At 45.4% G+C, this 11,718-nt stretch overlaps 1 protein-coding gene across 3 annotated transcripts in view; it reads left to right on the top strand.

The window, feature by feature from the left end:
* Positions 1 to 10,527: 10,527 nt before the first annotated feature.
* Positions 10,528 to 11,718, top strand: part of KCNQ5 (potassium voltage-gated channel subfamily Q member 5) — a 455,253-nt gene continuing 454,062 nt past the window's right edge. For all 3 annotated transcript variants that reach the window (XM_073225085.1, XM_073225083.1, XM_073225084.1), the window contains exon 1: positions 10,528 to 11,174. In XM_073225085.1, the coding sequence (XP_073081186.1) occupies positions 10,786 to 11,174 (389 nt within the window). In that variant the 5' untranslated portion in view covers positions 10,528 to 10,785. The remainder of the gene's footprint in view (positions 11,175 to 11,718) is intronic.

Genomic DNA, 11,718 nt, shown 5'->3' with positions numbered 1-11,718 from the left:
TGCTATGCAGAAGCTTTTTACCATGATGTGGTCCCATTTATTTATTTTTCTTTTGTTGCTTTTGCTTTTGGTTTCAGATATAAGAAGTTATTGCCCAAACCTACATCAGGAAGTGTACTGCCTGTGTTTTCTTTTAGGATTTTTATGGATTCAGGTCTTACATTCACATTTTTAATCCATTTTGAGTTAATTTGTGTGTCTGGTGTGAGATAGTGGCCCAGTTTCATTATTTTGCACATGGCTGTCCAGTTTTCTTAGCACCATTTATTAAAGAGACTGTCCTTTCCCCATTGTTTATTCTTACTTTCTTTGTCTTAAATTAATTGACCATATATGAATGGGTTTATTTCTGGGCTCTCTTATTCTGTTCCATTGATCTATGTGTCTTTTATGACAAATATCATACAGTCTTAACTACTACAGCTTTGCAATATAAATTGGAATCAGGGAATATGATGCCTCCAGCTTTTTCTTCTTTCTCAATATTGCTTTGGCCATTCAGGGTTTTTTGTGGTTCCCTACAAATTTTAAGATTATTTGTTCTATTTCTTTGTAAAAATGCCATTGGAATTTTGACAGGAGTTGCATTGAATCTATAGCTTGCTCTGGGCACTATGGACATTTTAACAATATTGATTCTTCCAATCTGTAAGCACAGAATATCTTTACATTTACTTGTATCATCTTTAGTTTCTTTAATGAATATCTTATAGTTTTCAATTTACAGGTCTTTCATCTCCTTGGTTAAATTATTCTGAGGTATTTCATTCTTTTTGATGTAATTGCAAATGGGATTGCTTTCTTAGTTTCTCTTTATGATAGTTCATTATTAGTGTATAGAAACACAACCATTTTTTGTGTATTGATACTGTATCCCGCAACTTCACTGAATTTGTTTATTAGTTCTAATGTTTTTTTTTTGATGGCTTCTTTAGGGTTTTCTATATATAATATCACGTTATCTGAAAAAAGCAGCACTTTACTTCTTCGTTACCAGTTTGAATGCCTTTTATTTCTTTTTCTTGTCCAAGTGCTTTGGGTAGGTCTTCTAATACTGTATTGAATAAAAGTAGCGAGAGTGGTCATCTTGTCTTGTTCCTGACCTTAGTGGAAAGGCTTGCAGCTTTTCAACATTGAATATATTAGCTGTGAGCTTGTCATATATGGCCTCTATTATGTTAAGGTATGTTTCCTCTGTACCCACTTTGTTTAGGGCTTTATCATGAAAGTGTTTTAAATTTTGACAAATGCTTTTCTGTACCTATTGAAATGATCATATGATATGATTTTTATCCTTCATTTTTTAATGTGTATCCATGATACTGACTGCAAATGTTGAACCATATTTGTATCCCTAGAATAAATCCTACTTACCTGTTCATGGTGTATGATACTTTTAATGTATTGTGGGATTTGGTTTGCTGACATTTTGTGGAGGATTTTTGCATCTATGTTTATCAGGGGTATCTTCCAGCAATTTTGTTTTCTTGGACTTCCTTGCTGGTTTTGGTATCAGGGTAATGCTGGCCTCCTAAAATGAGTTTGGAACTTTTCCCCTCCTCTATTTTTTTAGAAAAGTTTGAAGATTGGTATTAATTCTTCTTTGAATGTTTGGTAGAATTCAACAATGAAGCTCTCTGGTTATGGACTTTTGTTTGAAGGGTTTTGATTACTGATTTAATCTCCCTGCCAGTAATTGGTCTGTTCGAATATTCTATTTCATCATGATTCAGTCTTGTAGATACTGTATTTCTAGGAATTTATCCAGAGTTTATCTTCCAGGTGGTCCTATTTGTTGGTATATAATTGTAGATAGTAGTCTTTTGTGATCTTTTTATTTCTGTGGTATCTCCTTTTTCATTTTTTATTTTATTTATTTGAGTTCTCTTTCTTTTTTTCTTAGTGAGTCTGACTAAATGCTTGTCAGTTTTGTTTATCTTTTCAAAGAACCAGCTCTTAGTTTCATTGATCTTCTCTATTGTCTTTTTAGTCTTTATTTTTTTTGCCAATCTTTATTGTTTTCATCCTTCTATTAACTTTGGCTTTTTTTCTCTTTCTTCTCTTTTTTCTAGTTCCTTTAGGTGCGAAGTTAAGTTGTTTGAGACTTTTCTTGTTTCTTGATGTAGCTACTTATTGCCATGAACTTGCCCCTTAGAACTGTATTTGCTGTATCCTATGAATTTTGGTATACTTCCATTTTCATTTTTCCCAATGTATGTTTTTTTTTCTCTTTTGATTTCTTCTTTGACCCATTGGTTGTTCAGTAGCATGTTGTTTAATCTACACATACATGTGAATTTTCCAGTTTTCTTCATGTAATAATTTATTTCATACCATTATGGTTGGGAAAGATGCTTGATATGATTTCAGTCCTCTTAAGTTTATTAAGACTGGTTTTTGAACTAACATATGATCCATCCAGGAAAATATTTCATGTGTAGTTGAGAAAAGTGCTACTCTGCTGTTTTGGATGAAATATTCTGTACTTAGCTATTAAGTATATCTGGTCTAAAGTGTCATTTAAGGCTAGCGTTTTCTTATTCTTTGTCTGAATGATTTATCCATTGATGTAAACAGGGTATTAAAATTCCCAACTATGATTGTGTTTCTGTCTATTTCTTCCATAATATCTATTAATATTTGCTTTATATGTTTATTTATTCCTATGTTGGGTGCATAAATGTTTACAAATGTTATATTCTTGTTGGACTGATCCCTTTATCATTACAAAACACCCATCTTTGTCTCTATTACAGTTTTTGTTTGAAAGTATAGCTACTCCAAGTTTCTTTGGGTTTCCATTTGCATGGAATATCCTTTTCCATTCCTTCACTGTCAGTCTCTGAGTGTCCTTACATCTAAAGTGAATGTCTTGTAGGCAGCATATAGATGGGATTTGTTTTCTTTTTTCAATCATTCAGCCACTCTATGTCTTTTGATTGGAGTATTTCTCCCACTTACGTTTAAAGTAGTTATTGATATAAATGTACTCATTGTCATTTTTTTAATTGCTTACTGGCTGTTTTTGTAATTCATCTGTTTTCTTCTTCTCTTGCTCCTTTTGTGATTTGATGACTTTCTTTAGTGGTATATTTACATCCTTTCTCTTTCTCTTTTGTGTATTTACTATAGGTTTTTGATTTGTGGTTACCATGAGCTTTACATATAACAACTTATATCTACAGAAGTCTATTTTAATTGATAACAACTCAAGTCTGATCCCATTCTAAAGCTCAATGATTTTACTCTGCAACCCCCATATTTTATGTGTTTGATGTCACATTTTACATACTTTTATCTTGAGCATCCCTTATCTAATTATTATAATCATAATTGTTTTTACTACTTTTGTCTTTTAACCTTAGTACTAGCTTTATAAGTGATTAATCCACTACCTTTATTATATATTCACCTTTCCAGTAAGATTTATTCTTTCATATGTTTTCTTGTTATTAATTAGTACCTTTTCTTTTCAGCCTAAAGAAGTCCCTTTAACATTTCTTTCAAGACCAGTTTAATGGTCATGAACTCTTAGTTTTTGCTTGTCAGGAAAATTCTTTATCCTTTAATTCTGAATGATAACTTTGCTGGTAGAGTATTGCTGGTTGGAAATTTCTTTCTTTCAGTACTTTGAATATAATAGCATGCCACTCCCTTCTAGCCTGCACAGTTTCTCCTGAAAAGTTTGCTGATAATTTTATGGGGGTTCTCCTGTATGTAACAAGTTCATGTCTCTATAATTTTTATGTCTAGTAAATTTCAGTTAAATGTTAAACATTACAGCAGCTAACATTTCAGAAAATTAATCAGCTATTATTTTCAAATTGCAGTCTAAATCACAAATTGAACCTAAGGTAAATCTTAATATGCATGAATATTAGTGGTAGTAGTAAGTGGCATTTACTGAGCATTAACTGTGTTTCAGAGCTATGCTAAGGCCTTTACATGAACTATTTCACTTAATCCTTATAAAAACTCTGTGGTAAGGATATTATTATCCCAACTTTAAACATGAAAAATATGAAGAAATTCAGTAATTCAGCCAGCAGCCAGGATCCCACAACTTAGAAATTTTTCTGACTTCAAATCATGAGTAGTTTAAAAGCAATTTATTAGCAATTATTGCTTCACTTTTGATTCTCAGCACCCAAAACAATATTGGGTCTTGTGGCCCCCAGTTTCTTCCTCTTTTTTACTTTTCCTATTCACATGAGGAAATATCTTCTTCCTTAAAACAATTTTCATCTTTATCTCTCTTTTCTCAATATGCTTCTGCCTCACATACAAAATAACATGCAAAAATAAAACACAAAACTTTGAAAACACACCAAGTAATACTCCTTCTCTTTCACTGACCTCATGTTGTATCTCATCAAAATTTCATACCATCGATTCCAATTTCTCTTTCTGTTTTTCAGGACACCTGCTTCTCACAGAAATTAACTCTTTATTTTCAAGATTCCTGCACGAGGCCCAGGATCCCTCTGTAGCATTTTGATCCTAACCATTTCTGTAATTCAGAGCATGTCAGCCACAGTGCTGCAGACCTCAGGATAACCAGAACCTCGTGCCTGTCAGCTCTAGCTTTCGCTGGCCTCTTCCTTTTTCCCCCATGGGCCATGAGTCTTACTTTTTATATTTTTGACTCAAAAAGGCATTTCCTAAAGGAATACTTTTTAGGTAATCTAACAAGACTAGTCTTTAAGTCATTTGTTTTAAAACATTTTAATGGCCTTTAGTTACTATAATTTAATCTAGAAGCCTCATATATAAAGAAGAAGAAAAAAATTGCTGGTTAAAATTGCAGGAACTTAAATGTCCCCACTCCTGCCAATTCCTGACCTGAGGGACTCCAGGTGTTCCCCTAAAGGTCTGTGCAGCACAGTTTGACAATTGTGTTGAATATTTAGCAGACAACAGCTTTTGTATTATGTATATATAATTTTTCATGGCTGATTTGGTCAGTTCATCAGCCTTTCATTATAAATAAAGTCAAACAAAAATGTTCCATTTATCCAATATGCATCTTCTGTTCAGGCAAAAACTAAACATGCAAAATGCATATTTATTGAATTGAACTTATTTTTAGAAACAAGAAATGATCATTTTTATTAAAAGTGCTATAAAGAGAACTGAGTAAAATCAACAGACATTGTCCAAGTTGTCTCATATCTCAGAATTGATGGCAACTGATGGTTGGTTGAAATTGCTGTCCAGCATTCCCAGTACCTGCTCAGACTCAGCCACAGGAGTGAGCGTGGCTGTGATGGCCACTCGGATGTCATGTAAGTCAACACTATGTTCTGTTTAGAACCTTCCTCAAATCTCAGTCTTTCGCTTGCTGCTGCCTCTATCCAACCCTTCAGAACCATCATCTCTACTCCCTCATCCTCTAACTTAATTTCCCACTCTCACTTAATTCCCATTTCCACAATTCTGCAAGAAAACAGAAACCAGAAACAACCTCTTCTTTAAAGGACCTCCTTGTTGCCAAATTATTCTCTTACTTGATCTCTTCCTGACATTTCTCTGTTGAAGCTTCTTTTTGGCTATTGAAGAGACCTTCAGTGGTTACTCAGCTCTCTCTCTGTTTCCCTCTCCTTCCCTCTTTCTCCCTTCTCCCATATCCCATAGTCTCGTGCTTGCCAGGGCTGGGTCCCCAGGCTTCCTCCTTTTTAAGGCAACGTGCTTGTCTTCCCAGGTAATCTGATCTCAACCTATCATTTTCATCTATTTTATGTATGTACAAATGCTGATGATTCTCAAGTTTCAATTTCCAGCTCCCGTTTGAGCTGCAGCTCCATATATCCAACCAGACCTTTCCACTGGGCTGTTTCACAGGCCTGCCAAACTCCCTGCAGAATGGAACTCAGCATCTTCCCTTTCCCCAGATGTCCTCCCAGGGTGGTCTTTTCTAGTTAAGTGAATGATACCACCATGCACCCAGATACTTATGCTCCAAGCTGGAGTTTAGGCCTAACATCTGTCCATGGGTCAGTGGCTATCACTAACCTCCAGCACAGACACCTCACCTTTGATTTCATGGACTAGTGCGTGCCAAGCAGTTGCTTGATCCACTTTTTTTTCCCCCCATTAAACAGAACTGCTCTCAAGTGCTTCTCTAAATGTGGAAGTAGGAACATGTAGAGTTTCTTACTTAAAATTCTTCAGTGGCTCACTACTCAATTCAGGATAAAATCCAAAGCTTCTGCAGGGGCCCTTAGCCATGGCACCCCTTTCTTCTCTCTCCTCTTTACAGTCACACTTTCAAGAGCACTGTAGGCTCTGGTCAAATCCAATTATTTCTCAAAACATTCTCAAAGCGCAATCAGCTCTCTAGACTTCACATTTTCTTGGATGTTTTCGCTTTAAATACCTTCCCTCATGTCTTCACCAAAGTCCAGTTATTCCTCAAAACTTAGCTCAACAATTGCGTTCTTCAGGAAACTCTTTGTAGATTCTCCTAACATCCTGTGCAAACCTCTGTGAACACATCACCAGGTTATAATTACTTGCTCATTTATCCGTCTCTCCCACTAGTCCATGAACATGATAAGAAGCCTATTTCCATTTCTGCACCCTCTCCAGCTAGCACAGTACCTGATGATTAATAATTACTTGTTGAAGAGATAACAGGTTGTGGGAGATTCTTAAAGGACATCTTCATTCCTCACTGAAAAACTTATGGCAAAACGTCGCTGCCACTAGGGGGCACAGAATTGTAACAGAATTTTCCAGTATACTAACTCAAAGATGTTTTCCTTCTGTACCAACCTCTTCACACAGTTTCTAAATATATGGATCTAAAAAAGATTGAATAACTACATTCAAGTTACTTCGAGAAAGAAGTGTTTAAGTAGTTGGTTGAAAGAAAGAGTAGGCTGCCACACTACCAGGTTGGGAAAAAAATGAAATCAGATATAGACAAACACAGTAAACAGGGTTTTATATATAAAACTGAAAGTAGTGTTAGGGAACAGATCTAAATGTAAACACAATTTCCAGAAATTAATGCTACAAGATTTGGGAGTGTTTTAAAATGTTTACTACAAAAATAATCTATGCAGGGAAGCCCTTACTACTGCAGGAAAAGTGAAGGGGAATATTGAGATTATTTCTGTGTTTAGAATAAACAGTTTAATGAATCAATGGTTATAATAAGATACCTAACAAACACAATTATAGTTGCTATGCTTAATATGAGCTGATCAGACAGGAATAAAAGCTAAAGAAAAGGGTGGTATAATTTAAAAGGCAGCCTATTCAGGAGTTAGGAGACTTCAGTTCGACCTTTAGGCCTCTACAGCGAATAACCAAGCCTTGAGCAAGTCACTGAAGAGAGCCAACAATGGATTTCCATTTCTTCATCAGTAAATTTCCTTTTTCATCTAAATTTTGAGGATTCTATTCTAGTTGACTCGGGAGTCTCACACTGGATCAAAGAGCTTATCCACATCATTAAAAAGTAGAACTCCCTCACTAGTTGATCAGAACTGTGAACATGACTTGATGGGAGGTTACGTGGAGGGGGTAGGGCTGGGGCAAGTGGGAAGACAGGGAGGCACAGAGAAGGAAATGGGGAAAGTCATGGGATTGGTGACATTTTACAAAACCAGCTCAGATCTAGTTGTTCTGCCTTAAAAGTCTTTTCTGGACATCTCTAGCTCTTGTATAGAATTTTTAATATTATTCTCTTACCCTTCAGAAGAACAATCTAATGGGATAGAAAACACACTGGAATAAAATATTTCTAGTAACAATTTTCATTTGAAACCATCTCCATGTACACTTCAGAGAATAAACGTTTCCAAGGTCATAATTTTCAGGCAGGCATCTTACATTTAGAGAATGGTTGAAATCAAATCCATTTCCAAAGAATGGGGAAGGCCAATCAACTCACCCGTCCTACCATAGCCTTTGAAACATTTGCCTTTGAAAAAAGTGGCTGTTTTTTACCTTTTATACCTTATAATGCTCTAATGTAATTATTATGCACAGAATGTGCACTGTATTGTTTTACTCTTTGCACAGGATGCCCACCCTCTCTTCTGATATTTGGGTTTTAATAGTTCAGCAAAAAGAATAAAAGGCAGTTTCCTAGCAACATCTGTATTCAAAGGCACAACAGAAAAAGCTCAATCACAACACTTTGTTTTCTCCACAGTTGAATCCTGCCTTTTGAGGGACATTAGGGGACAGTTAAGGAAGTAAGGTTCATACAGAGAACCTGATAGGAGAGGCCACGAATCCTCAGTAAGCCTCCCCTTCCTGAGCAGGCACGGGCAGGATGGTCAGGGCTTGCTCGAAAGGCCTCTTTCCCAAAGGTACTTGGCAGAGACATCGAAATAAAACCATGAGCTTTTTTGTACACTCTCTATTGGAGATTTGGACTGACTGCTCCGCGGAAGGTGTCCTCAACGGGGAGGCGAGGTTGCTGGGTTCCTGGTAAGCCTCATTTTCCCTGTGAAGGCTTGGGCAGGTCCCTTCTCTGTCTGTCTCACTAAGTGGAGATGACTCTGGAAGATCCCAAACCACTACTAACTCAGCTCTAAACTGGGTCTGATCCCCGGAACCTGACTTTTTCACAGTTCCATGGCATCTGCTTAATCAACATCACGGTTTCACTGATACCGCTGCAACCTCAGGAAACCATGACCGGGAAATTAAGCAGCTGACTCTCATCCAGGGAAACGTGTGCCTGTTCTGTGTTCTTGAAACCTCTGCCTGCATGCTGAGATGGATGACCTTACCTATGCGGCGGTGCTGGTCAAAGGTTGCAAGGAGGAAAACCGCTTGGGTAAGAGGAATCTGTGTTCATTTTCTGCCTGCAGAAAAGCTAACATCTTCAAGTTCAAAGCATGCACACAGTCATTTAAAGTGTTTAGGTCCTTCACCCTCAAGTCAGTGCACAGAAACTCTGCGAGGAGTCTAAATATAGAACAGCGAACTCCCGCCGCCCCCAGCCCGGGCCCCGCGCCGCGCGGGGATCGGAGAGCGAGCTAGCTGCAGGGCGCTCCCGCAGCTGCTGCGGAGGGCAGGGCGCCGAGCGATCTCTCGCACCCCGACAGCGCGGGGGTGGGAAGCGTGTCGGCGAAAGTGGGAGTGCCTCTGCTACGGTGCTCGGAGCAACTCAGTAGCTGCGTGGAGCGGCCCTGGGCTAGAGCCCCGGAGACGCCGGGGAAGAAGCCGGGAGGGCAGCCGAGTGCGGCCGGGGGCCAGGAGCGGGCGAGAGGGCTTACCGCAAAGACCAGCGGTAACAATACGAAGTAAAAGTGCAGCACTTCAGGAGCTACTGCCGCAGGCAGCAAGGAGCTGCCGCGGGCGTGGGTGTGCACCGGGGGAGTATTCTCCTCGGGGGCGCGCAGGCAGTTGAAGCAAGACTTTTCTGCCTTAGTATTGCCTCGCTTTGAGGTTTCTGGAAGGCAAGGCACGTGGACTCGCTCCCCGGAGCCATCCCCGCTGGCAGTGTGGTGGCACCTGAATGTTTGCTTCCGTTTAACTTGGGAATCACTGTCTTCCACGCCCGGGATGGGGGGCTGCAGACCCACCCTGCTGACCCGCTCCCTCTGCGCTGCCCCGGGCCGCCCGGGCGGCTGAGCGCCTACGTCCTCGGACACCGCGCGGCTGGAGGCCCGAGGCCGCAGGCAGCCGCGCGGGGGCCTCCTTCCGCACCCAGGCGCGGGGCCCCGGGGCCCGGGCTCTCCGCCCCCCAGGGTTTCTCCCCCAGACGCTGCCACTCTCCGCCGCCACTGCCGAAACTGGGCAGTTTTATGACTTTCTCGGACTTAGATGGGAATTTCTTGACGTGGGGAACCCCGTTCGTTCCCCAGGCTTCGCGCCGCTGTCAGGAGGGGCCCCAGGGCACCCCGTTCGCTGCGGAGGAGTCGCTCTGGAGTTTCCACACCCGCCCTCCCCTCCACCCCCGGCTCGGGAGGATGTCCAGTGACTCGCGGGCTCGCTGTCTCGGGCTGGGACGGCAAGTCACAGTCCGAAAGCGGGAGTGACCGCGGGGAGATGCCGCGTCCCCGCCTCGCCAGCTCGGCAGCCGCGTCCCGCTGCTCAGGGTCTGCGCGCTGAACGCGGGGACCCGCCGCCCGCGCGGGGGGCCTGAGCGCCCAGCCCCGAGCCGCGCGCGCGGGGACCGGCTGGGACCTGGAGGGCAGGGCGGGCCGTCCCCGCGCTCAGCCCTGCGGGCAGGAGGACAGGACGGGGCGCCGCGGCGTCGCAGAGCAGCGACCGGCACCTCCAGTTCCTCCGCTAGGCCCTAGGCAGCTTTGCCCGGCCGCCCCCGGGGAGGAAAGACCCCGCCAGCGCCTGGGAGAGGGGCCCGGGCCCGGGCCGCGGCGGGAGGCGCGCGGACGCCGCCTGGGCGAGGGGGTGGGGCGGCGGCGAGGGAGTCGGGCGCGGGGTGTGCGCGCGCGGGAGCGCGCCGCGGAGCGCCCCGCACTGCCCCGCGCCGGCCCGGGGGCACTTCGGAAGGAAGGGGGCGGTGGCCGCGGGGAGCCGGGGGGGCAGCAGAGAGCTTTTCCAAGTGACGCCCCACGCCGGTCCTGATTTCGAATTCGCAGCTACAGGCGGCTGGAGACGAGGACTCCGCGCCCTCCGCCCGCGCCGCGGAGCCCCGGCTGTCGGCTGGCTGCGGGCGCGCCCGCCCCGGCTCGGAGGTCGCGGGCCGGCGGGCGCCCCGTCGGCCGCGGCCGCCTCCCCGAAGCCCGCCCGCGCGCATGAGGCCGCTGCCCCCGCCGCAGGCGCTGGCGCCCCCCTCGCGGTGCCCGTGGTGATGCCATGCCCCGCCGCCACGCGGGAGGAGAGGAGGGCGGCGCCGCCGGGCTCTGGGTGAAGAGCGGCGCGGCGGCCGCGGCGGGCGGGGGGCGCCCGGGCAGCGGCATGAAGGATGTGGAGTCGGGCCGGGGCAGGGTGCTGCTGAACTCGGCGGCCGCCAGGGGCGACGGCCTGCTGCTGCTGGGCACCCGCGCGGCCGCGCTCGGCGGCGGCGGCCTGCGGGAGAGCCGCCGGGGCAAGCAGGGGGCCCGGATGAGCCTGCTGGGGAAGCCGCTCTCGTACTCCAGCGGCCAGAGCTGCCGGCGCAACGTCAAGTACCGGCGGCTGCAGAACTACCTGTACAACGTGCTGGAGAGACCCCGCGGCTGGGCGTTCGTCTACCACGCGTTCGTGTGAGTACCCGGCCCCGCGCGCACCCCGCCAGCCCGCCGGGGGGCCCCACGCCCGGGCCCCGGGACGCCCGACCCCCCGGGATGTCTGAGCCCCCGGAACGCGCTCGGCGAGGACGCCCCGGCCCGGGCGCGCGTGCACACACACACACGCACGCACACACACACACACACCCGCGCGCACACGTGGTGGCTTTTTCTCTCTCTGCACGTGTTTATGGTTTTCCTCCTGGAGCCTCCACCACGCTCAGCCCCACCTCGCTCACATGTGCACCCGGAGCGCTGCCCCGCCGTTAGGGACCAGAGGCGCGAGCCGGCGGGCGCGGGACTTAGGCTACGCGGATCACTGGGAGCGACTGGGTGCAGCCCGGGGGGCGCGCGGGAGCTGGGTGGCGATGGCCGCGTCTGCCCGCGCGGAGGGCTGGGTCCTCCGCCGGGGGTGGAGCCGGTCGCTGGTAGGAAGAGCCGCTAGGGTTTAAGTGTGCCCGGAAGCACGCCTCGCCGCCACCACTAACGGAAAATCTGTCAGTGCGCGGAGCTCTTCCTG

The sequence above is a fragment of the Manis javanica genome, chromosome 16 (genome assembly GCF_040802235.1).
Source record: "Manis javanica isolate MJ-LG chromosome 16, MJ_LKY, whole genome shotgun sequence".
NCBI lineage: Eukaryota > Metazoa > Chordata > Mammalia > Pholidota > Manidae > Manis > Manis javanica.
The sequence above is the reverse complement of the archived record's forward strand: the minus strand, read 5'-3'. Positions and strand labels throughout refer to the sequence as shown.